The following is a 25,465-nucleotide window of genomic DNA, read 5'->3' on the forward strand; positions in this document are numbered from 1 at the left end:
GAATTTTGTTACTAGTAATCAGTCTGTTCAGATTTTCTATTTCTTCCCTATTTAGTCTTAGAAGACTATATATTTCTTGGAATTTATCCATTTCTCTTAGGTTGTCCAATTTGTTGGCATATAATTTTTCATAGTAATATCTTATATTTTTTTTGTATTTCTGTGGTATTGGTTGTAACTTCTCCTCTTCCTTTTTTTGTTAAAATTTATTTATTTTTTAGCAATCTCTACACACAATGGGGGGGGGGTTCAAACTCACAACCCCAAGATCAAGAGTTGTTTGCTCTTCTGACTGAGCCAGCTAAGCACCCCCTCTTCATTTTTTATTTTACTTATTTGTTTTATTTATTTAATTAATTAATTAATTTTATTTTATTTTATTTATTTGTATTCTTTCCCCCTCCTCTCTCTTTCTTTTTCTCAATGAGTCTGACTAGGAGAAGGAAGGAAATAATAAAGATCAGAGTGGAAATAAGTGAAATAGAGACTAAATAGAAAAATAGAAAAGATCAATGAAACTTAAGAGCTGGTTCTTTGAAAAGATATACAAAATTGATAAACTTTAGTCAGAACTGCTCTTGCTGCATCCCAAAGATTTTGAACCTTTGTGTCTTCAGGGTATGAGTCGAGAGATGAAGGTACTAAGACTGGGTGGAGAGCTCCAGCTCTGGTACAGTTGCAACAGAGGCCTCAGCCAATGCCATGTAGAACTCTACAGCTGGATGGCTCCTTAAGGTTGTCCCAAATGGAGGCAGCGCGGCGAGTCTTTGTCCCCACATCTACTGGTTATTGGGGGCCATCCCTGGCAAGTGTATAACCTTAGGTGAGACCTCTTCACAAATCAGGGAAGAGTGAAGATCTCTCTGGGGTGCCTGGGTGGCTCAGTCAGTTAAGCGTCTGCCGTCGGCTCAGGTCATGATCCCAGGGTCCTGAGATCGAGTCCTGCATTGAGCTCCTTGCTCAGTGGGGAGCCTGCTTCTCCCTCTGCATGCCACTCCCCCTGCTTGTGCTCTCTCTCTCTCTCTCTGACAAATAAATAAAATCTTAAAAAAAAAAAAAGAATAAAGATCTCTGAAGAAGGGACCTGGGCTGTGCCTCACAATATCCACTACAGCTCATGTGTGTTATTCATTTAATATAGTCTCAGATATGATATAGAAGTGTTTTATTTAGGATTCTTATAGTTAGTCATTAGTGTGATGAGCTTGCCTTTTTTCCCCTCAATGTGTGGAGTACCTATGTCCAGGTAATTCCAGCTTTCTAAACCAATGCAGAGTACAGAAAATGAGAAAATAGTCCATTTTAATTAGTTGGCAATATAATGAAGAAGTTTACTGTTTCTCAATATTTAAAGGAACTCACTTGAACTCATCTGGATCTTTGTGGGGGCATAAATCATGGTTTTTGGTACACACACATTTTCTTCTTTACATATTCTTCTCTATCAGAGTCATTTTATATTTTCCTAGAATATCATTTTATTTCAGAGATTTTAAGTTATAGGGAATAAATGATAAGAATACAATATTATAAAGTAAAAAAGATGAATGATTTGTCAATGAGGCATTGTCCATTCCACCTCTCCCTTTTCTTGGTCTCCTTTATGTAATTTGAGTTGCTGTCTGTATTTCTATAGGACCTCTCTGGGTGCAGCAGAGTGACCATGGTTTATGGCTTTTCCCTGGTTAGGATGCTTTAGATGTCCTAAGGGTGTCAGCCCTCACCTGTCAGGTGAGCCCTCAGCGCTCATGGCTCTTTTCTTCAGGAAAAGACCACCCTGCCTGGGTGGTCTCAGTGTTCTGAATGCAGAGTATGTACCCTTTAACTCTCTGCTCATTCTTTTTCAAAAGGCTGATCCATTTCTTCAGTTCAGGTGGGTATTTATTGAGCACTCACCTTACGCCAGGCACAAATTTAAAGCCACGAGCAAAGCAGACGCATTTCCTCCCCTCATCAAGCTGATGCTATGGCTAAGGAGTCAGAGGTAAATCACTTAGGTAAATAAGGCGCTAGTGCTTCGTCATGGTGTGCAGAAAAGTAAAGTGGGCACAAGGAGCAAGAATTTGGGGGGCGGAGAAGGAGGGGCCTTGCGGTTTGGGTGGGGTAGCCAGGGTAGGTCTCACTGAGGTGGCTGCAGGAAGGATACCCCTGCGGGAGGTGTGGGCATGCACCCCGCGGCCATGCGGGGAAGACAGCAAGCATGTGCCATGGTGAGGGACCCTGGGGCAGGAGCACGTCTATACTGGCAGAGATGGATCATGGAAAGGCAGCCAGGTCAGAAGGAGATTAATGTCAGAAGCAGGAGGAGGCCCTCAGATCCGAAAGGAAATGGGGTGGTGTTGCTTTGGATCCTTGGAGGACTTTGACTTTTACTCTGTGTGAAATGGGGACATTGGAGGATTTTGAGCAGAGGAGAGGCGTGATCTATTTTACTTTTTACCAGGTTCATTCTGGCTGCTATGCTGAGAATCGGCCAGCAGGGTCAAGGGCAGAAAGCAGTTAGGGAGCAGAAGGGTACGTGCTTCAGATGACCATTTCTCCAGACATTTTGGTTTAATCTAAGGATAAAATGCAGACTGCTTTCTTTTAGCCCACGTAGAACTTTGTTTACTCATTTGTATTAATGAAAGCCAATGCCATGAAAATGACCCACACAAGGCAGTCAAATAAAAGCCCACCGTTGTTCAGCCCATGAGAACGTTCCTGTATCATCTGGGGTCGCTTTTTCCGGGACCCAGTTCTTTCCTGTCTCCATCCTGGGAAAAGCTGTTCCCTTGAGAACCAGCTTGTTTTTCTCTCCTGTACATTGTTAATCTTCTAGTGTCTCCCTGCTTTTTTATTGACAAAGTGCTCAGAGCTAGATCTATAGTTCACCTCTAGCAAGAGTATAGGACCTGTGGCTCTGCATTCACTGTGTTTCCTACTCTTATTTCCATACAGCTCCATTACAAGGGAAGCTTTTATTCTATCCTATTTTTGTGAGTCACTTTAAAATGTGGGAAGCTACAGACAAATTATAGAGGATGCAAAGAGTATCACCTACAGTAAAAAGAAAGAAATCCAGTTCAAAGCTTGGGTCATTTGTATTCTATTTTTGTTTCCATAAATGAAAAAAATATATATATATACACACAAATATATATATGCATACATAAATATATAAATAAACACACACACACACACACATACACACACACACAGGATTTTAAGGCTGAAACCATTAGCAGCTGATATAGGACTAAAGCATCCTTCTGTGCCCTGACAGGTTTCAGTGCTGCTAGTCTTCTACCTCAAGTTTCTAAATGTGTTCCTTTATCTCCCAGCAGTGTTTGCCGATGATGCTGGACTGAGACCAGCCATCTAGGTTGGGCTGGATGCTTAGGACCAACAGTAGAGTTTATTAAAAATATAGCCCTCAGCCTCTGCTACTCATTCTGATTGAATGAGGCTTGAGAACTTTGAAAATATTTTGCACAAACAATATATTTTCTGGGATCCTGGGTTTTTGAAGACATTTTTTGTTTTGTTTTGTTTTCTTTATTGTTGAACAAGTGCTTGACAGGTATAGAAGTCTTGGGGTAGATTCTCCTTGTCTTAAGATTCTGAGTGTTGCCCACTGTCATTTACACCTACTATTAAATCATGTAGGCTTTGTGGCATTCATGGTGACCCTCTCTCCACCCTGACACTTTTTTTTAAATTTATGTTAATACTTAAAATTTGAAGAAAAGAAGAGGCAGATACTCCTCGACATGAGTTTCTAAGAGTTGGTCATTTATTTTGCCTCTTAATCTCGAGTCCTTTTTGGCTTTCTAGAAAGTTCTTTTCTATTATGTCCCGGCCATTACTTATAATCTACAGGTTGTTTGTATTTCCCTCTGGAACATTTTATTCATAGGTTGGATTTCTGTGATCTCCCCTCCATTTCCATTTTCTTAGATTTCATCCTTTTTTCTCCCTTTTCTTTATGTTCTCTGTGTTCTGGGATTACTTCTCAGTTTTGTTCTCTGCAGTGTTCAGCTGCGTTAAGTGAACCTTTCATCAGTTCTCTTAGGACTGTGTTTTGGCTCCTGGGCCTTCAGTTCATCAACATCCCTTCTCATCTCTGCGCTTTCTGGTTTAATAAAAGTAATATAAATATCATTTGGCATAGAAGGCCAACATCTTCAGAGAAAATCTTCTGTTCATGAAGGTAAATCCTTTTTAGATGAGAAATTTCCCTTTTGAGCTATTATCCCTTTCTCCCTCTTGTGCAGTGAGATTTTTTTTTTCCCCTCCTGGGCTTTGGATTAGTCCTTCCTTGCCCCCTAGTCCTTGAACAAGGCGAAATCTAACTGGGTCCAATGTGGAGCTGTACAGTGGAGAACTTCCCATCTGTCTCCTTCCCTTGATCATTGCAGTGACTCCCCCAGCTTTTTTCCACCACTTCCTGCCTCACGGACGGGGGCAGAATGAAGTCTCACCCAACGTCTAAGAGCTGCCTGTCACCAATTTAGCCCACTCTGTGCTTAGCACTGCACTTGGCACGTGGGGGCGCTTGACAAAACGCTTTCCAAAAATCTGTAAAAGAAAATCCCCTTAGCAAAGGGTGTGATATTGAAACTATCTCAAAGCTGTGATAATCAGCATTTTGTAAGTAATTTTCTTACTTGATGGCCAAGCATGAAAGCACCATGAGTGACTCAGAATGTTTTTGACTCATGAATTTGATCTCAACAGAAATATATATTAGCCCTGGCTATTAAAACACAACAATAATTTGTATTTTCTCTAATCCTGGATCGTAGCTTCCTTCCCGGTACCTGCCTCTCTTCTGCTGTCTAGAAATGCTGGCTCTTGATTTCCATTCAGCAGAGGTTGCCAATTTAGAAAGGACAGACATATATCTTGATGCTTATTAAAAGTGGAAATATATACATTTTGGATCCTGAAGTTATGCGGTGTGAGATCTTACTGATCTGATTTTTTTTTTTTTGATTGGGAGAAAAATATAGAACTTTTCTAGAAAACGGATCACAATGTGGGCTATACTCTTCATTTTATCAGCTGAAGATAAAGTTTTAAAAAAAATCAAATCATCAGGTTATCCGATTTGTTTGTAATCTGCTCTTAGCGTAAAGGTTACCCTCCCCCATTCCCAGTACCTTTCAGAGACAAAATCCTCTCAAAATAGTAGGTAACTTAGAAACAATGCTTTAAATCTGAGATGGACAAGAGAGAAGCGTCATTTAACTGGGCTTTCCCCACCTTCCTCTGCAGTGGCTCAAAACAGGCCTCCTTTAATGAGAAAGTTTACCAGTGGAGATTAAACCAGTCAAGAATCAGAATGAAGGACCATGTCCAAGGTACCGGATGGTTTAATCTTCTGCAAGAACTTCATATCCCTTCAACCTTGGCAGCCGTAGATCAAACGGCAGAGTGTGAACATTAAAACCACGCAGTGAGAATAATGTGTCTCTATTTCATTTCTCTTTCCAGGTTTGAGATTTTTAAGAGCTCTCAGACTGATACAGTTTTCAGAAATTTTGCAGTTTCTGAATATCCTTAAAACAAGGTAAGATGTTCATATTCACATTTTTTTCCTTGCTCTGGCCCCCATTGCCAAGTTGTAAATATCAGGTGTTTTTGTTTTCATCATTGTAAGGTGAGAGTTCTGTTAGTCTCAGAAAGAGTGCTCTAGGGGCGCCTGGGTGGCTCAGTCAGTTAAGCGTCTGCCTTCAGCTCAGGTCATGATCCCAGGGTCCTGGGATTGAGCCCCGCATCTGGCTCCCTGCTCAGCGGGGAGCCTGCTTCTCCCTCTCCTGTTCCCTCTGCTTGTGCTCTCTCTCTCTCTCTCTGTCAAATAAATAAATAAAATCTTAAAAAGAAAACCAAAAAACAGAGTGATCTAACACAGAGATCTGGAGAAAGCCCAGAGTAGGGCTTGGGTTACTCTCCCCTGCAGAGCTGGGGACTATCTGATAAACAGAGAAACAGCTGTGCATGTGGGGAAGGAGACAGTTTTGGGGGGCTGTGCGGGTTGCTTGGAAATCGGCCATAGCATCCTGGAGAGACGGTGCCCAGTGGATGAAGAATCGAGCAGCTCATTGATTGGGAAGTCCTTGCTTCCAGGTTCTGAATCGCCCCTTTATTACATCACTAAATAAGAAATTGAACCTGAACGTAAAAGCAAGGGAAGCAGTGCTCTTTGAGAAAGACAATCACAAACCTCATATGGCAAACAGAAAATCATTTCATTTCAAAGTACATTTTGGGTGTTCACTTTATAGCCAGGGTAGTCCCTGGGGCTTGCTTTGTGAATTGCCTTTTGGGGAATACCTAAAAACCTCCTGCTGAATGCACCATGACTACTTCTGTTAACTGTGTTATGATCTGGAAAACACTACTGGACCAGGAGGAAAAATCCCCTAGAGATCCCTTTCCTGATGACCTGCGGGTTTGCAGAGCTGGCCCGAAACCAGGCTGCCTTGATGAATAAACTAATAAGAGAGGTTAGACGTCCTCTAATGGAGAATAAGTACAGGCCATAAATTTCTCTTATAGGAAATTACACTTTAAGAAGCTCACTGCTAATGTTCCATTTCCTCTTAGGTTGACGTGTTTGATAAATGATTAAAAACAGGACACTTCTGGATTTTGTGATTTATAATTAATACACCTGCATTTTGGGGGCCTTGGATTCAGCATCATTTTCCCAGTCACTGAGGCTGGGACTTAGCTTGCCGAACCTGTCCCTGCCAACACATGTGACATGCTATTGGCCTCCCTCTTTGGGGTTCGTGTTTTTTGTTTGTTTATTTTGGTTTGTTTTTTTAAAATTTATTTTTAATTTATTTTTATTTATTATTATTATTTTTTGGATATTTTGGTTTGTTTTAATTCCACGTCGGTTTCTCCTCGATAACTATTCATCTGTGTGCATGTGGGGTAAATTCGCTTTCTGTTAGCCAAGCTGGAAAGCAAACGAGCATCTACTGCAGTAGAAGTCCTGTCTGGTGTGTCCCAGCCGCCCTGCATTTTTATTACCCTGGGGTGAACATTTATTGATGTTCCATTTAATAGTATGTAATATTACTAATATTGAGTGAATATTGTTATTCTTCGTATTTCTCCTGGGCGACAGGAAACTTTCTTGGCTCCTTCTCCCTTTTTATGGCTCTTCTGGGCAATGGACTCCTATTACTCTTGAAATTAAAAGTATCGATAAGCTAGCGGCCCTCCATGCTTACCTTTGTCACAATTGCCCCACGAAACTATATTTTTTAGGGCAGAACCGGTGCGTACCCAGGGCCAAGCGCAGGAAGTGTATTTAAGAGACACTTGTTTTTTCCAGCGTGGAAGGTGTTATGTGGAGTTAACCACACTCCCGAACGTGGTATAAGGCCCCTCTTTCCCTGGTTTGTGTGTACATCATGAATTAGGGGGATTTTAATGCTCTGACACCAGTGTTTTAAGAATGTGCCATTACTCCAAGGAATAGCGTAGAAAGAAAACTGTGTTCTCATTTTCCTTGCATTCCATATGGATCATTTTTGGACTTGGGAGAACGATAAGCCAGGTGAATAAAATATCTTTTCCTGGACTTTTATGAAGAGACCCACCAATTTCCCATTCCTTGGAGAAGCTTCCTTTCTGTTAGATGCAGGAAATAGCACTAGCATCCCTGGTGATAACCGCACAGTTCGGGTGGTTCATTCTCCCAGTGCACAGGGGAGAGAGCCGAAGCATCCAGCTAGGGAGAGAGGTGACTATAAGTCGGGAGAGAGTGGCCTTAGAGAGGGTCCCCGGGGTGGCAGGCTGCTGGGTGTCTACTCCCCTGAGACCCAAACAGCATTTCCCCAGCACCCCACTTCCCACTCAGTTAAACTCTTTCTGTGGTGGAGGGGGTTTTTGCACAACCCCACAACCTGGATTATCCCAGTTCCTGTTGCTTATCAGGTGACTGAGTTAATTCAACAAGCCTGAATTGAGTGTCCATTCATACCAGCGGCCAGGCAAGTGCTAGAGTAGCATCCTGCCATCAGAGAGGGCAAGGAGAGGGAGAGCCAGCAGGACCCGTGGTGGGTTGGTGCTGGGACACAGGTACATCGGGGGGCGGTGAGGCACGGAGGAGAGGAATGAAACCAGGCTTGACACCAGTGTGCGGTAGTCAAGGATCTTTTCAAGGAAAAGTGATTGTCTTAGGTAAGCTTCCTAGAAAACTAGGTGTCGTCCATGTGGGGCTGGGCTTGGGCAGGTGAGGGCCAGAGAAGGCAGTGCTGACCTCCAATCACAGAAGTTGCAAAAGCACACAGGTGAGAGAAATCGTTCCTGGGGGGAGCTTTGAGTAATCCTGTGGGCCTGGATACTGGGGGCTTTGTGCTAGGAAACCAAAGATGACATTAGGAGGGCCGGCAAGGGCCAGATCCCAGACTCGGAAGAAAACCTGACTTAATTGTAAGAACTTTAGAGGCTTTAGACCAACTCTCTGAGCCCATTCTCTCTCCTTCCCTCTGTGCACCCCCAAGCCCAGATCCTGAAGGCTCTGATGCCGAGAAGAGGAAGCCTTGGTTTTTATAGGGCTTTGGACACAGAGCTTATTTTCTGGTGACTCCTCTGTACTCTGCTGTGTTCACGGTGACCTTCCAGGAGGGTGGGTGCAGCCCTGGAATCTTCTTTAGGGGGTTTTGTCTGGCTTTCTCTGGTGGCCAATCCCCACCACTGATCTGTGGCATTAGGTAGGGATAGAGACTTTGCAAATGTGATTTGAAATAATGGCTTGAAATTGCAGTTTCATTTTCTGTCCTTTGGCTGCCTTGCTTCGCAAAGAGCTGGAAGAAACAGAGCAGAGAAGTATATGGGGGAGAGAGAGAGAATTAAGTGGGCAGCAAAGGAAACCGGAGTGAACAGAATGACAGAGAAAACACAGATGAAAGAAACAAGTCACAGTGATGGGACAGCATCAGGGCCATTCCTTAAACTGCCAGCCAATAGGGCGGCCTACCATGCTCCTTGTCTGGAAAATGGCCTATTGAGGGGGACAGGGTCCCTTCCATGTCATTGTCTGAGCTTTTGACAATGCCTCAGTGGCCCTGCATACTGACAAGCAGACTCACAGAGGAGATGACACATAATTATTCTACACTCAGAGCAAAATAAGTAGCTCGGTTTTAAAGCCTGTCATTCCACATCTCATTTGATGTGTACATGTTGATGATGAAAACGTGGGTCATCCAACAATTTGTTTTAAATGGCAATGGCCTTACTAATTATTAAAATAGACTATGCTTGGAGCTCAGTCGGTTAAGCGTCCAACTCTTGATATCAGCCCAGATCATGATCTCAGGGTCGTGAGATCGAGCCCCCTGCATCAGGCTCTGTGCTGGGTGTGGAGCCTGCTTGGGATTCTCTCTCTCCCTCTCTCTCCCCCTCCCCACCCTGTGCTGTCTCTCTAAAAAAAAAAAAAATAATAAGATATAGAAAAGCATAAAGGATAAAGTAAAACTTGCCCAACCCCACCCATGGTTGAGACAAACATTACTAATATTCCCCCATATCACTTTTATTTCCCGCAGAGTGTTCCATGATATGTGTGCACCATCATTTACCTAACCCACACATTTTGGGGGAACATTTGTAGAACTAAAATCACTGTACTACAAATATGACCTTGGAAATGGCTCCAAGGTTAAGTTCTTAAAAAAGAGTATTCATTATGGAGATGGCAAGGGGTTGTCTGGGTGGAGGCCACACCGTGAAGGCTCTTACGCATCATGGATTTAACTTGGAGAACGAGAAGGAATCACTGAAGGGTTTAAGTAGGACAGGAATGTGGTCACATTTACATTTTAGAAAGATCTACTAGTCCACCGATCGTATGATGGGTTTGAAGCATCTAAGACTGGAGACCGTTAGACCAGTCAGGGCAGTAGTCCAGGCAAGCAGTACCAGGAAATGGCCTTGGGCAGTACAGGTCAGGGTGGAGAGCACAAAGAGGGATGGAGAGGTATTTAAGGGGCAGAATTGACAGAACCTGATTTTGCTTATAGTTTAGACCATTTATCTCAATTTGGTCTTATCCTGTTGACTTTTCAGGGGTGGGTATCTTACATCTGTCCAGCAAAGGTAACAATAAAAAAATAAAGCCACTGACACCTGGCTGTACCCTAAGCCACAAAGGAGGAAAATAGTGGACAAGCCGAACAGGGACAGATTTGCCCTTTTTTGTAGAAAGTGGATGACATTTTTCAGTGTTAACCAAGACATGTCTTGTTAAATACAGTGAGGGCAAAGATGGTGCACACTAGCTCTAGGTTTGTAGCTATACTTTCAGAAAGAGACAGACTTTCTCTCTTCCAGTATGTACGTGGTCCTGGAAAGGTCTCTGATCTACAGGAACAGAAAGATATCCGTGCCGGCCCTTGGATAGTTCATTGTATCTAGTAATGTAAATTTCCCTCATGGCGATTGAGAACTCATGAGTTGGGGACCCAGCAATGATAATGGACAACATAAAAATGATTTTCATTAGATGAGTTAGGTTCTCATGATAAGGTCACAGTCCATCCCTCCCTCAAGGCACGAGAAAGGGGCTTGAATCTGGATGGTTCCAATCATTCTCACCACAGGGAAGTTCACGTTTGGCTCAGACCCGTGGCCTTGGTCACAAACCTATGGCTATTTCCACTGGCCCTTTGGCCATGCAGAGCACACATATTACCCCTGCTACCCTCTCCCTCCTCCCAAGGAGCCCTGTGCAACCTGATAAGGTTCAAATTTCAGAGTATGGAGAAAGTCCACTAAGAGTTAATCTTTCAGAGGGCTTTTAGATGATTGTCTGGTTGTACATTTTAATTTGGAAAGCAAATTACTAATACTAGTGATCTGTAATGATGCTAATGCCATAAAAATAATCAGATTTCAGTGCTGAATGTGGACTCTTTCAGCAACAATGATGAACGGTTCTAGGCACAGCAAGAATTCCCTTAAGCACTTTTAATATCATTATGACAATCATTTAGAAATTAATAATCATCATATCTAGGTTGTTTTTCCAAAGCACCAAGAGGCTCAAAGGCTACGATAGTTTTAATATCTCAAGAGGGCTCCACATAGAGATTGGTGTGGCACTGCTTTGTTCAGGTTCCAAGGATCTGGGAGTGTGTAAGTGAATCAACTTGGTATTTAATTATCCTTTCGGAAAATGAATACAGATTTTCCTCGACTTATAACGGGGTTACGTCTGGATGAACCCATCGTAAGTCGGAAATATCCTAAGTCAAAGATGCATTTGATACATCTGACCTCTCGAACATCATAGCTTAGCCTAGCCTACCTTAAATGTGCTCAGAACACTTAAATTAGCCTACACCTGGGCAAAATCATCTAACCCGAAGCCTAGTTCATAATAAAGTGCTGAATATCTCTTGTAATTTGTTGAATACCATACCGGAAGTGAAAACCAGTAGTGCTGTGTCGGTTGTTTGCTCTGGTGATCACCTGGCTGACAGGGGGCTGCAGCTCATTGCCATGGCCCAGGATCACAAGAGAAATCATGTGCCTACCACTAGTCCAGGAAAAGACTGAAATTCAAAACTCAAATTCTAGTTTCTCTGAAGGCATATGGCTTTCACACCGTTGTAAAATCAAAAAATTGTAGGTTGAACCCTTGTGAAGTCAAGGACTATATGTACATGCTTCTCTGAGATACCAGCTACATGTTCCTCATCTGCTTCTCCCTCTCCCATGTTAGCTCGCACCTTGGAGGACTCACAAGGTAGAGGCCAGAGGTTTTGCTGTAGTTTGGATTCCCATTGAGAAACTAGTTGGGAGCAGGACATAGTGATGTTCCAGCGGCAACAATGTTCAGTTCACTGGTTACCAGAGTTGCTTCTCCTGATGGCTCATTGGGTGGATGCCTTATATCCACACGTTTTATTTCTACTCTGACAGTCTCTGGTTGGGGGGGGGGGCGGGCGGGCATCCTTCAAGAGCAAGAATGCTCTGGAAGTCCAGTGAGTAGGCCTCTGGGGCTGACAGGCTGGTCCAGGGAACAGAAAGGCAAGAATTATGGTATCTCTCTGCTTTCAGGAGAAGCTTAAATAGAAGATTTTAAACATTATTTTGGTGAGTTGGTGATTTCCAGTCACAGCTCCAGAAACTACCTAGAGGTGGTTGCATGACCCATGGTAGCATCTGGAAAACGGGATGAAGGCCAGGATTTAGCAATCTGTGCTTGCCCTTGTAAGTGCCAGGTCCATCCAGACCTTGCAGAGCCGTGGAACTAACCACACTGTTGAGCACAGTTGGTGGTGGTACAGGGTCCGCCCTCTTTTCTTAGGTAGGGATAGTCCCGACCTACTTTATAGACCTGATCAATGGTTAGATTCTCAGAGAGCATTTTGGATATTGACCCCTTCTGCTGTGGGCAGACGGCTTTAATTGTGAGGGACAGACTCTACTTTGAATCGGCCTTGGTAATGACTGGGATTTAAGACAGAATTGGACATGTCTGGATCCAGGGGTTCAGAGTCTCTCATCAGGATTCTGCTTCTCTATCTCTTTGAGGTGACACTCTCAGGCAGTCTGTCTCCAGGGCAGATGGCCTTCTAGAGCCCCAGACTTAGATTTTTTGCACCCGAATCTCGGGAGGACTTAGATTCTTTCTCTTCCACTCCGTTCCTAAAAAATGCTTCTGATGAGCCCTACTTCATAGCCCTTTTAGAGCCGAGAGTTCCTCCATCGGCCAGTGTGGCTCAGGCCACCCCGGTAGAGAGAGAGGTGGGAGCCTTTGAGTGACACCCCACCTAGGTCAGAGGCTGAGGACAGGACTGTCCTTGAGGAAGGGATGTGGCACCAACCCAAGAGCAATAGAAACAGAGCTCTGTACTGCTTCTCCAAATTATTGTGTTAACTAGGCTTTGAATCAGACAGCCCTGGTTCGAATATTAACCCCACTACCTGCTAACCATGTCTTCTCAGGCAAGCTGCTTAAGTACACCAAGCCTCAGTTTCCTTATTTAGTTAGCAGGAACAGTGATAGTACCTGTATCAAAAGGTAGGATGGTAAAAATCTGAAGAAAATGAAGAACCCAACATAATGCCTAGCACATATAATAGGGACTCAATAAATACTGGCAATTTTTATAGGCAACTCTTATAATCTGGTAACTCTTGAGATGACAAAGAATGACAGAATGGACATTTTTATTGTTTTTCTGTTTTTGAACCAGAAGGAAGTCATTCCACACATTTCAAAAGATCAGTATCAAACAAATTTTAAAATATTTGGCTATATTTTCCTTGAATTGTCAGAACCAACTCTAGAAAAAACTAAGACCACAGGTTCCTCTGCTCTGCTCAATTCCATAAAGAAAAGAAGATTGAAGAAAAAGGCAAGCTGGACTCTGGCCTTGTCCCTGTTCTAGAACTGCTGATCTGGCCTCCACTGAGGGGCTCTTCCTTCAACCCCTGGGCTACACTGGACCGCAGCCCCCTCCTGCCTTCTTCCACATGGTGACCCCAGTGTAGATATAGTTACCAGAATTTTTCCTTTCCATTCTTTTTTTTCTGGCAGTTCAGGAGGTTAATCAATATGTCTAGTGAGTCTCTCACCTCACTGGGGGCAGCTGTCTCTGACCTTTTCATGTCCTGTGCAGGGGCGTGGGGCAGACACAGAAGACTGTGACAGACACCAGTCTATGACTTTGTAGGCCAAAGGCCAAGAGGACTTTGTAGTGGCCAAGAGGGTAGACTATGGCCAAACTGCCCTGGCTCACATTCCAACTCCGCTGCTTTACTGTGTGAGTTTGGGTCTGGGTGACGTCACAGAGTTGTCATGAAGAGTAGAGGAGTGAATACACTCGAAACACTTAGAATGGTGAGCACGGTTCCCCATGAGAAAGAAGTAGGAAAGGGCAGAGAACAGTCAATCAAGAATGATGGACTGGACCACCTGTGGGTGGCGTTACGCCACTAGAGGGAGACTGACAGAGGTAGAAAATAAAGTTTGTTTCCGCAAGATGCAGCCAGGAACACAAGAGACAAACAGCAATCAAAACAACATTACGAAAGATGTGTTAAGACAATGGGATTGATTACCAATGAGTGGGGCCGGAAGTAAGAGCCAGGAGGAGTCACTTTGTATCGCAGGTGCGGGGACGACTTTAACAAGGACGTGGGGATTGAACCAGGTTCTGAAGAAAGGGAAATATTTGCAAAGATGGAAAGGACCATCTTTGATAGTAGTATAAACAGACATAGGACACAAGTTTGGCTGTGATGGAGGTTTCAAGAGTTGATGTTGAAGAGGTGGTAGGTGAGCCTGAACCTTCAGCAGGTGTTGAGGTTGGAAGGAGTTTGGACATAACATTTTAGTCAACAGGGAGCCTTTGGATAGGGAAGTGACCTGCTAACAACAGCGTTCAAGGAACTGGACCCCAGCGGGAGTGAACGGGGTGAAGCTAAGAGGGAAGAGTGCAGGGGGAGGGGCGAGTTCACTCAGGATTTATGCATAAAGGCCCTACTATGTGCCAGGGACTCACTATACTCATGGGATCCAGACAGACAAGGCCTCTGCTTTCAGGGTGCTTAAACTATAGTGAGTCCCAACTGATCCACTCAAGGAACACTGGTGGATGCTGACATTATTAGGCAGGAGGTTGTGCGGGAACAGGATATTCATATAGTCTCAGATTCTCACTGCATAGATGACATATTAATTACAAAGGGAAATGAGCTCCTTCCAAAGGGAAGTGGCAAGATTTCATGTTCCCACCTTAACCAACTGACTAGACCTAGTGTAACTGAGTGGAAATTTCCTGATGTGATGACAACCCAGGCAGATATTCTTAACAGAAGCATCTAAACAGGATCTACTCATGGGGGAACCATCCGACAAATCCAGAATATGGGACATTCTATAACACAGCTGACCTGAGTGCACAGAAAATTAAATGAACAAAGAAAAGGGCAGGGGGGCAGATGAAAGGAGAACAAAGCAGGGGTTAGCAAACTATATAGTACAAGGGCTAATCCAGCCCATTGCCTGTGTTTGTAAATAAAGTTTTATTGGAACACAGACACATCCATTCTCTTACTGACTTTTATGCTATAGCAGCAAAGTAGGATAGCTGCCACAGAGACTCTGTGACCCACAAAGCCTAAAAAATTTACCATCTGTCCCTTTATAGAAAAAGTTTCCTGACCCTTGGAATAAAGAAAGCAACATAATAACCAAATGCAATGCCTGAATCTTGGCTGGTTCCTGCATCAAGGTGAAAGAATGAAAACATCATTAAATAATTTCAGGGCAACTGGAGAGATTTAAAGAGAGAGTGCATTTTAGATGACATTCCTGAATTCATGTGAATTTTCTTGGGCATGACAACTGTTGCATGGTATCCTTCTTAAGTGTTAAATGCTGAAGTATTTAAGGGTGTCATGATGTCTACAATGTACTTGTAAATGGTACGGCCAAAAAAAAAAAAAGAATAGAAAAAGAGAAAAGAAAAAGAATACGAAGAAAATGTCCAAAATACTAATTGCTCACTCTAGAAGAATGGCATATAAGTGTTTATATACTGTTCTTTCCATATTTCTGTAGACATAAAAATTTTCAAAATAAAATTTAAGTAAAGTTAAACCCAATAGAGGGGCTAATTTAGGGGTCACTTTTAGTGGTTCAGAGGTCATTTTTCTATTGGCTCTGTCCCTACCTACCAACACTGTCTTCTGGGACCTTCCCTTATGATGGAGGAAGCCCTGGGGAGTAGAGTTGGGCTACCTGTCCCCTAAAGATTGCTGTCACTCTGGAAGGCAGCCCGAACATGGTCTTCTCTTGTAACTTGGGGATTTTGCTTGTTGTCTCTTTTGCACAGTAATTCCATCAAGCTGGTGAATCTGCTCTCCATATTTATCAGCACATGGCTAACTGCAGCCGGGTTCATCCATTTGGTAAGTATCCTTGACGATGCTTCAGCTCTGGCTTTTCTGCAGTAAATCTGTCCCTGCATCATTTTATTACTTGAAATTTTTCTCCCTGAAGAGAAACTTCAGCCTCGCTGCAGAATGTAGGAGGAGAAGCAACTGCACGGTTGTCTGGGTTTCCAACCCTTTTACCCAAAACTAGTTCCAAATGGTGAATGATGTTTGCTTCATTAACCTGCGTTTTTCAGCTCACTGGTTGGGTGGATTTTCCCCTCTGTCTGCAGTAACCCCATCCAGCCACAAGATGGCAGTGCTTCCTCAGCCAACACTTGAACAGGTCTTGGTGACAAGGTTGGGAGTTTGACCCACATCTTTTAATAAACAACAAATTCACATCCCTCAATTTCTTTCCACTTCCCCCTTACAAAAAGCCACCTTTGATTCTTTTGCCTGATTATTTGTCAAGTTATTTTGTATCTCCAAAACGTTGATTCTTTTAAATTAATGACTCTTTGAAAGGTTTCCATTATCAAGTCAAGCTATTCTCACCTCCTCAAGGCAGACCTTTATTCCTGCTTTTAGGGACCACAGCTTTTGTTGGAAGCGTGTTTCATACAAACACAAACTGTTAAAACTTGAAGGAGCCTCATCTAACTCTGAAGCTTTGAGTAAAGGTGCCTTTCCCTTGCTGAGACTCTACCTGTGTTAAGGGGCAGAGGGGTGCCTTTAGTTACTTCCCATCATCAGGATTTATGTAATTATCGTGGGAGGCAGGCCTGGGATGGAAGCCAAGGGATGGGGGGGCTCTCATTCAGTCACTAGATCTGAAGGCTTCCCCACCCACCCTTTCATGCTGATGGAATTCTTGGCTGAAATCACTCTTAGTAGGTAAAAACCCTAATCACCATGTATGGTCTTCAGTATTTCCATGAGGTGAGCTCACCTTACATTTTGTGATGTAGCTTCTGCTCCACCAGGAAACCTCCATGAAAATGGCACATTGAGCTCAAGAAGTGATGTGCGAAAGAGGCTAGGTTTTGGAAACTTTCTGCAGAGGAAGAACCAGAGGCTCAGTGGATTGGGGGCCTGGAGGCTGGCTGCCCACATGGGCCATGCTGGTGGGTCATAGGCACTGCCCATGCGCTGTACTGCAGGGCTGGGATCCGGGGTAGACCTGGAGATCCAGCCCACATTTCTCCCTCTCTCCTGAGAGTAGTAGCTAGAGTATCTCTCCTGCCTCCCCCACAGCTTTGTTGGTGGATCATATCGATGGGAAGGTAAGGTATTTTGTAAAGTTGGGCACACTGCACCCCTGGGGAAAAGGGCTCCCAATTCATCCACTCCCCTTGGGTTTAAGTATTGCCTCTGGCTGATTCACCAACTGCAGAGCTAAGTTGTTGCTACAGAGATCGGAAACTGTATGTTGCGCAAAGCTGAAACTATTTACTATCTGGTCCTTTACAGGGAAAGCTTGCTGACCCTCCATCTAAGGGGTTGCACAAAAGCAAATTGTTCTCATGAGCTCAATTTTTGTGCGCTCAGGGAAATTCCTGCCCTTTGCAGGGTAGAAGAGCCATCCTTGACATTCTGCAAAGCCGGGAGAGCAGAGTCAGACTCGGAGAGATGCTGTTTGGGGTTCGGGTGTAAGGTCTGAGTGAGCGAAGCCCACCAGGCATCTCCTCGGTCAAAACGATGAAAAGAGGAGGCCCCTGGTGAGAGAGTCTCAAATTTCTTTGGGTGTACAGGAGCCAGGCCCTCCGAGACTGAGCAGAAACTCACAGAGAAAGGTCAGGGCACAGCTCTCTGGCTCTTTCCTTGAAGAGAATGCTGCAAAACGTGGCCGGGGGCGATGCCTTCAAACTCTGCAGGCTTCACATCTTTAACAAGGAGAAGAAAACGGACTAAGGATACATATCTCTGTTCCTTCCCCCTCTCTGCCCCATCAGCTAGGAAAGCATGTGTGTGTTACTACCAACCGACTCTCTCCATTACCTGCATGGAGGTTCCAAGTCATTACTGTAAGACTCACCTGGGGCCGCAGACACCTCGTGTTGAGCCTGCTGAACCTTTTGTGTTCCTGGTCTATCCTACGTACATAACGTCATCTTTTTTCTTCCCTGTCCCCTTGCTTTAGGTGGAGAATTCAGGGGACCCATGGGAAAATTTCCAAAACAACCAGGCTCTTACCTACTGGGAATGTGTCTATTTACTCATGGTCACCATGTCCACTGTTGGCTATGGGGACGTTTACGCAAAAACCACGCTTGGGCGCCTCTTCATGGTCTTCTTCATCCTCGGGGGACTGGTAAAAACTCTTTATTATGATGTTGATTTTTATGGTCATTAATATTTTCTATGGTCCGTTTCTTTAAAGCTTTGCATTTTTTGATTCTGTGTTTCTGCATTACCAGCAAGTGATTGCCTTAGTGTTACAATCAGGCTAAGTAAATCCAAACGCAAATGGTGACTTTTCCGCATATTTCTTCGGAATGTTAGACTTGTCTCCCAGAGGCCCAGGCACCCTGCCCTTGTTGGGGTCAGCCTTTTTGCCAGGAGGAAACCTAATTGTCTTAAAGAAAGTGATGCTCCCTTATTAAGTGAGAGTGTCTGTCCCTCAGTAATGTAATTCAGCCGCTGATACTTTCGGCAAGGACAGCTGCTCTCACCTGACCCAGTGGATGCTGTGGAGACTCTGTAGACAGTTTGCGGTTTCAAAAGCTCCCCCACACCCTTTACCATCCTCCCCTAAACTTCCAACAAACACTGTGGCTGGGGCCTGCCCTGAAGAGTAGGGTCCCCACAGAGGATGGAAAGCCTATGGGTCTCATGCAGGTGGACATCATTATGTGAGCCGAGTGTGGTTTTGTAAATGGCCGAGTAGCTCCACGATGCAGCGACCCGTGGGATGTTTTTCCTCCCCCTTTGTAAGTCAGAAGTTTTCGCTATTTGCTTTTCTGGTCTTTGCAGATCCTAACAGTCGGTTATGATGTAATTTTCAAGGGCGATTTCTGGCAACACATGGTCGGTTGCTGCATTTTGTCTTTCAAACTAGCTCGTTTTAAGTTGAGATTTTTGCCGCGTATGCGGTAAGTGATTAGAATCCTCCCTCACACATAGCTTTCACGTATGTATGCCGCACATACATTTATAAGATGCATATATATCTCTCTGTTCTGTATGCATACGACATATATACATTTAAAAAAATGTATATAAATGTACATGTGTGTGTGTCCACTAACACAAGCATTTCCTCAGCACTTGGGAGGTCCCTGTAGATACTGAGACCCACGAATCCAGCCACAAGCACAATGTTTGTTGGACAAAACATGGCAGATTTGTGTTTCTCCTTGCTATTCTGTCCTCCCATGTGATTTCCTAAATTTACCTTTTGTGCTTTTTAGTGATTTTTTTTAAATGGAAAAAGTTTATATTATTTTAATCTTCTTTTGGTGTTTATTGTCTTTCGTCACTCAAAAAGGCATTGATTCTCCTGTGAATTTTAACTAGAAAGAAAGGTCTTACCTTGCCGTTGTGTGTGTGTGTGTGTGTGTGTATGTGAGTGTGTGATTTCACCAGCATGGACCCCCTGTAGTGAACCCTTCAGCAAGAAAAGCTAGATGTCAACTTATTTATTCCTGTCTCCTTTGCATTTTTCTTGACTGTGATTTTTTTTTTTTGGTAGTTGTCCAGGTTGGCTAATGTTTGTTTGGTCCTGTGTATTTTCAGGAGCTTGGCTTTTTTGTGCTTTTGTGCTTTTATCTTTATAATCCACCCTATTAGTATATACCTTTGCAGTCCTAACCCTTTTGTGTTTTTGGATCTTAGAGCCCCCCCCCCCCTTCTGAAAAGGTCACCACCTTTCTTTGGCCTGTCTTTTCAGTCTCTCTTCTGTCTCCTGTCTTCTCCTCAGGCCATGTTTGCCAGCTACGTCCCTGAAATCATAGAATTAATAGGAAACCGCAAGAAATACGGGGGCTCCTATAGTGCGGTTAGTGGAAGAAAGTAAGTATGCCAAGAGGTTTTGCTGCCTCTGCTGTGGTAGAATCCTCTCTGCATGCCATTTTTTTTTTTTTTTTTTGGCTCTTGTTTCTTTGTTTCATGCATGTAGGCAATGTTTGCCCGCTACGTGCCCGAAATTGCTGGTCTCATCCTGAATCGGAATAAATTCGGCGGGACTTTTAACAAACATGGAGGCAGAAAGTAAGTCAGTTGCATCAGAAGAGATGGGGTTGAGTGATTTTCCAGAGCCCCTCTGGTGGTGACACCTGAATGCCGCCCCTGAAGCTTCTGTGAGGGAAGGGCCACATTCTGTGTGGGGTGTGATGTCAGAATTACCCCAGGAAGCTGTCACCCGTGGACTGACTACCCAGACCTGTGCCTGTTCGTGGCTTTCTTCCCCACCCATCTTTCCGAGACACATACTGCATTTCTCCTGGAAGGGATCCCTAGATAACTGGACCTGTATTTTCTGTTCTAATCTCTCCGCAGGAAACCAAGCTCATTCATTCTTCACATCGACTGGCTTAGTGATTACATTCTGGTCCCCCAGACTAATGTGATGCCATCCTAGGGGGTTTTTTTGTGCAGCAGTAACATGGGATTGTCCTCCAGCAGGGAAGTCTTAGGGAGGGCAAGGTCAAGGTCACCTGGCCTACCGTCAAGGCACTGTGGCAGCCAGGAAACCAATTCTCTTTAGCCAGGAGACACCGAGCTTGTCCTCAGAGGGACTCATTACTCAGTTGAGATTCCTTCTGGGCAAGATATTCTATCTATGGTATGTCAGGGCACGACATACTAGTCCTGATGGGAGTCTTTTGTTTGGTTCCCTGTACATCAATGCTTTCTTCTTAGGGACTGTTTCATTTTGTGCTCCGATCATTTTATCAATATCCGTATCAATGCATGGGTTCATTATCAACCAGAAGGTTGACTCCTCTGTAAACAGCAGGGCCTTAACATCTCTGTCCTCTGCCAGAGCACCAGGCAGGGCTGGTGGCAACTATTCTTTACTTTACTTTTTTTTTTTTTAAAGCTTTTTCTTGGGTCCTCAGCTTTGTTGTTTTTGTTTTAACTTCCATAGAGTAAGAGGCACACAGCTTTAATGTACAGCTCAAGGGATGTGTCCCTATGTGCACACTCAGTCATTACCATCCAGAACAAGATGAGAGTATTTTCATCACTCAGGCCCCTTCCCAATCCTAGAAGCTCCGATCGCAGAACCAGGTGCCCCTCCTCTGATACATTTTCAGATGAACAATTGAACAGCCTATTTTGTTTTTTAAGAGAAAATAAAAGCATAGTACTGCCCTTCCCCCTCGCCTCCTCCTTGACTGGCGGTCCTGTTGGATGGAGCAAACCTCATCTCCTGTCGGTGATCCCAGTGTATCCTGAGCTCAGGTGTCCAGTCCTTCATTCAGAAAATGAGGAGGTGGAAAAAAAAAAAGACTCATTTTCTTGAACTACCCACAGGATACCAGTTTCCTTTCAAAGGAACAAAGGACAATGGGCAAAAGGAGGCCAGTTGGCGTCTCTTCCGTGGAGGCAGCACATTCCTCCACCTTCCCTCTAATGGAGCCCTCCTCTTCCTATTATCTTAACAGCCCTGGATGAGATGAGAACCAAGCTGTTCTGATTTCTGGGCCATTGGTTGGATCCAAAAGGCCAGAGAAGTCCAGAGATTCCCATTGGTCATTTATTCCATTGCCAAGAGGAAAACAGCTCCTCTGTCCATGTCGCCTTTAAGGTGTGAACAGGTCGCCATAAAGCAGAAGGCATTCTGAGGAACTGGGCTCTCTTTATGGCCTCCCACCCCACTAGCTCAGTCAGCATTTCCTTATCACTGCCCCTGAAGAAGCCCATAAAGTCAATTGCCCTGAAGTCTATGTTGAACATATTTCTAGACTCTCACTCCAGGTACAATGTTTTTCCTCTAAATAGTTTCCCTGGTCCAGTGTGGGTGGGCTGGGTGGCTGGTGGCTTTTGTCGGTGGGCGCCCTAGAGGGGGCCTCAGACCAGCAGTCTCTCACCCGCCCCTGGTCGGATCTGGTCATCTTTCTCGCCTTGGCACTTCCACTCAAACCCTCAAGTGACTTCAGATCACAGACTTCCCATGGCTTTTGTTCTGGCTCCGTCTCTGTCATCTTTTATCATGCCCTTTTAGCCTGTTTTTTTCTCTTTCGCTTTTTTTTTTCTCCCTTTATGAAAATACACACTTTGCTTTTAATGTGCTCTTTGGGTCTCCGATGTCCCCCGACCCTGAGGACAGAGAGTAGGTCCTGTCATCAACACTGGGACCATTCACTTTACTTTACGCATTGTTTCCTGGTTCAAAAGCTAATTACTAAGTAGTTTAAAAAAGCCCTTTGGTCACTTAGATCTTTCATCAGAAAATATAAGCTTGGGAAAGGAACGGTAATAAAGGGCCATTAGCACCCTTTGTTTGATGTTGTTTTCCAGTCAGTAGAACAAGATTGATGAAATGTTATGTTTGGCCAAAATTTGAGTTTTCATTTGGAATTCAGTGTTGAGAGAATGGGCTGTCAGAATCAATAAGTTTTCTTTCGCTTGGGATATGGGCATGTGGTAGTAATTAGCAATATAAGGTCTTTAGTTGAGCAACCAAGCATGGACTCTGGCAACAAACATAATGAGAAACTACAGTTGTTCTACTTCTAACGTCAAAAAGTTTCCAGATAAAATTAAATGCATTTGCAAAAGGAAAGCAGCTAAACTTTGTTGAAAGATAGAGTTCAGACTCTTAAAATAGCATGCTTTGCCCCGTGTTTTTGTGTATGCAAAAATATATGCCCTAGACCCACGGACACACATACGTATACTCTTCTCCCTAGGATTTCATCAAGTGGATGCCCAGAATGTAAATAAAACATATACATAGTTAAGGAGATTGTTTACGTGTGCATATTTTACTCAGAAATAACCTCTCGAACAATGCATTAACTTGTCAGAGAATTTAAGGTAACTTGTGACCCAAAGCTACAGACACGCACAACTTTGAAATCTAAAGATGATTTAGAGTGAAAAAAAAAAAAAACAAACAAACCCCAAAACCAGAAAAACAAAAACACAAAAATTAGGCAGGGAAGTTCAGGGTTTTGTTTACACAACACCCAATTTCAGGATATTGGAGAACATGGAGATTTTGTTGGCACCTCATTACCTCATTTTCTGTTTTCATCTACGTGTTTGGCATAAGGTAAACACTCCACGTAGCATCCCCAGAACATCTTCACCATCAACATGGGATCAACGGCCCGGAGTGTCTTTTTCCAATGCTTTTATCAGTGTTCATCACTTGACCTCCCAGAGGACATCCAGAGCCAATGGTAGATGTGGGGACGTGTGCATGTGTGAGTGTTGGCTGTTCTCTACTTTATCTTATTATGATTATGATGTATCAGGGCTCCTAAAAATAGGAATTGGGTGTCAATAACCGGGGGTTCAGTGAGTAGCTTATGCAGGCAGTTTCTGTGGGTTGGAGGTCTTGGGGACAATTGGCTTCTTGGGCTGAGACCCCAGATCTTATTAATAAGGGTAGCCCACCTGCAGCCCAGCCTGCCCCCTGGGGTACTGTCTCTTCCTCCTTCCCTTCATGTAAAATCAAAGCTGCTCAGAGGTGGGGGGCAGGAGGGTGAGGCTCCCATGGCCTTTGGGATCCCGGCTTGCTCTCCTTCCTCCCACAGCCCTTGCTGTGTCCCCCAGAGATTTCTTCTCTGTGTGTGACTCAGCCACTCCTGCTTAGTTTATGAGAACTGACAAGATCATGGTCCGAGGTCACATGGCCAAGGGCCATGGAAAATAATCAGCCACAGAGAGGAATCCATCTGCTGTAACCCCCTTGTTAGAGGTGGCCAGGCCAGGGAGCCATCCAGACTGTGTATATCCCATGATGGGCTTCTGGGGCCCCCAACTGAGGTAGTCCTCGGCCAGATGTTGGGGAGAAGGGAGAATGGGATGCGTTTGGGTTATTCTACTGGTTTCTGGTAGCCAAATGCTGAGAGGACACAGAGAGAGGAGAATGAATAATAGAGGACAAGAAGAAGGCAAGAGGGGGCCAGGAAAGTGAATGAGGTCTACTTGAAGGAATGGTCCCCTGGCTCATGAAGAGTCTGGGCCCCCCTTCTGGTTGGGGGGAACAGTTGTTACAGACTAATCTGGCTCTAGTTCCAATGCAAGAAAGCTGTGGAACTTAAATGTTATGACTTCCCTTAGAACTTTTCTTTATATAAGAGGAGTGCCACATACTTGCAGTTGAGAGTGAATCACTATGGCCGAAAGCCTTAAGACTGCCTTCTTAGACAGTAGTAATACCTACAAACTTGCATATTTCTTAATCCTCACAGCAACCACATAAGGAAAGCATTATCATCTCCCTTTGCAGTAGGTGAGGAAACTAAGGAACAGAGAGGTTATGTGACTTACCTGATGGCACACAGTGAATAAAGGCTAAATTTGGGATTTGAACCCAGGGGCAATTTGTTTCACTGGGCCATGCTGTCTCTAGAGATCATCTCCTGAGATCCCTTTCTGTTCTGAACCCCATGGTCCTATGGTTGTATGTTTTCCTCCACCTCTACCCATGAGTAGGGCCACAACACTGTGCACATGATGGAGAGGAAGAGAAATATATGAGTATCACTGGGGGCTTCTCTCTTCCTTATGCTCACCTATTGCTTCTAAGGGTCCTGGCCCCCTGGGGTCAAGGACCAAAAGGTGGAGAGGGGACAAAACCATTTCTTCCTTGATTTTTCTCATTTGGTGAGGCTAGAAAGGTATTTACCTCTTGTACACTTGTAACAATGAGGGGCTCTTAAGGATGGACAGACAGATCATGACCAAAATGAGATTTGTGCCTTATTTGTGGGCCTCAACATTTTCAACCCCTTCCTGGGGAGTTCATTTCCTAGGTTACCAGCCACGGCAGAATGTGGTGATCTGCCAGGTGGGCAGGATACACCCCCTCCACCCCCCGCCCAGGCAGAGCCTACCTGAATGGCATCTTAAGAAGAATGTTCCCTGCCCTGGCAGACATACTCACCTGTTCCCTTACGTTCCGTGGCTCGTCTGGGGGCGGTTTTTTAATTGTCAGTGAGAATTAGAGTAGCAAGAGACCCTCCTGGAAAGTCCTGTGTTAGATACACTCTCTGGGTTTATTTCAGAGCTTTGGGTGGGAGTGGTAACCCTCAGGAGGCTGGGTCTTCCTGGAGAGAGTTAGGGCAGTCTGCCTTCAACATGAGGTGTCACCTCTGGATTGCAAGTGGGAGCCCTAAAGCCATAGAGGTCGGCAGAATTTATCATGCTTTTCCACTTAAAAATGAAAACAGATACTTTATTATGTTCTTTAATGCAGTGGTCATATTTTAAAGAGCATTCAATGACTTAGACAAGAATTTCATGAGCTAAGAAATATTAGAGCACAGTTTGTTTCCTGCCTCACTCTCTGTTCCTGTTATCATGTCTACTGGCTCATTTTCAGTCTGTGGATGTTCACCGCGTGCCTCCGTGCCCAGCACGATGTGGTTTGTGTTGGGTGCCAGGG

General features: G+C 44.2%; 1 protein-coding gene across 17 annotated transcripts in view; it reads left to right on the plus strand.

The window, feature by feature from the left end:
- KCNMA1 (potassium calcium-activated channel subfamily M alpha 1) overlaps positions 1 to 25,465 on the plus strand; it is a 712,149-nt gene that overhangs the window by 460,930 nt on the left and 225,754 nt on the right. For 16 of the 17 annotated variants that reach the window (XM_081824040.1, XM_081824024.1, XM_081824023.1 and 13 more), the window contains exons 6-9: positions 5,479 to 5,554; positions 15,858 to 15,933; positions 18,041 to 18,211; positions 19,820 to 19,911. In XM_081824040.1, coding sequence (XP_081680166.1) covers positions 5,479 to 5,554; positions 15,858 to 15,933; positions 18,041 to 18,211; positions 19,820 to 19,911 — 415 coding nt within the window. Of the gene's footprint in view, positions 1 to 5,478; positions 5,555 to 15,857; positions 15,934 to 18,040; positions 18,212 to 19,819; positions 19,912 to 20,017; positions 20,110 to 25,465 lie in introns of all 17 variants that reach the window. The other variant, XM_081824042.1, reaches the window with a different exon arrangement.

The sequence above is a fragment of the Leptonychotes weddellii genome, chromosome 6, assembly GCF_054177405.1.
Source record: "Leptonychotes weddellii isolate Sample4059 chromosome 6, ASM5417740v2, whole genome shotgun sequence".
In the NCBI taxonomy this organism is placed as follows: Eukaryota; Metazoa; Chordata; class Mammalia; order Carnivora; family Phocidae; genus Leptonychotes; species Leptonychotes weddellii.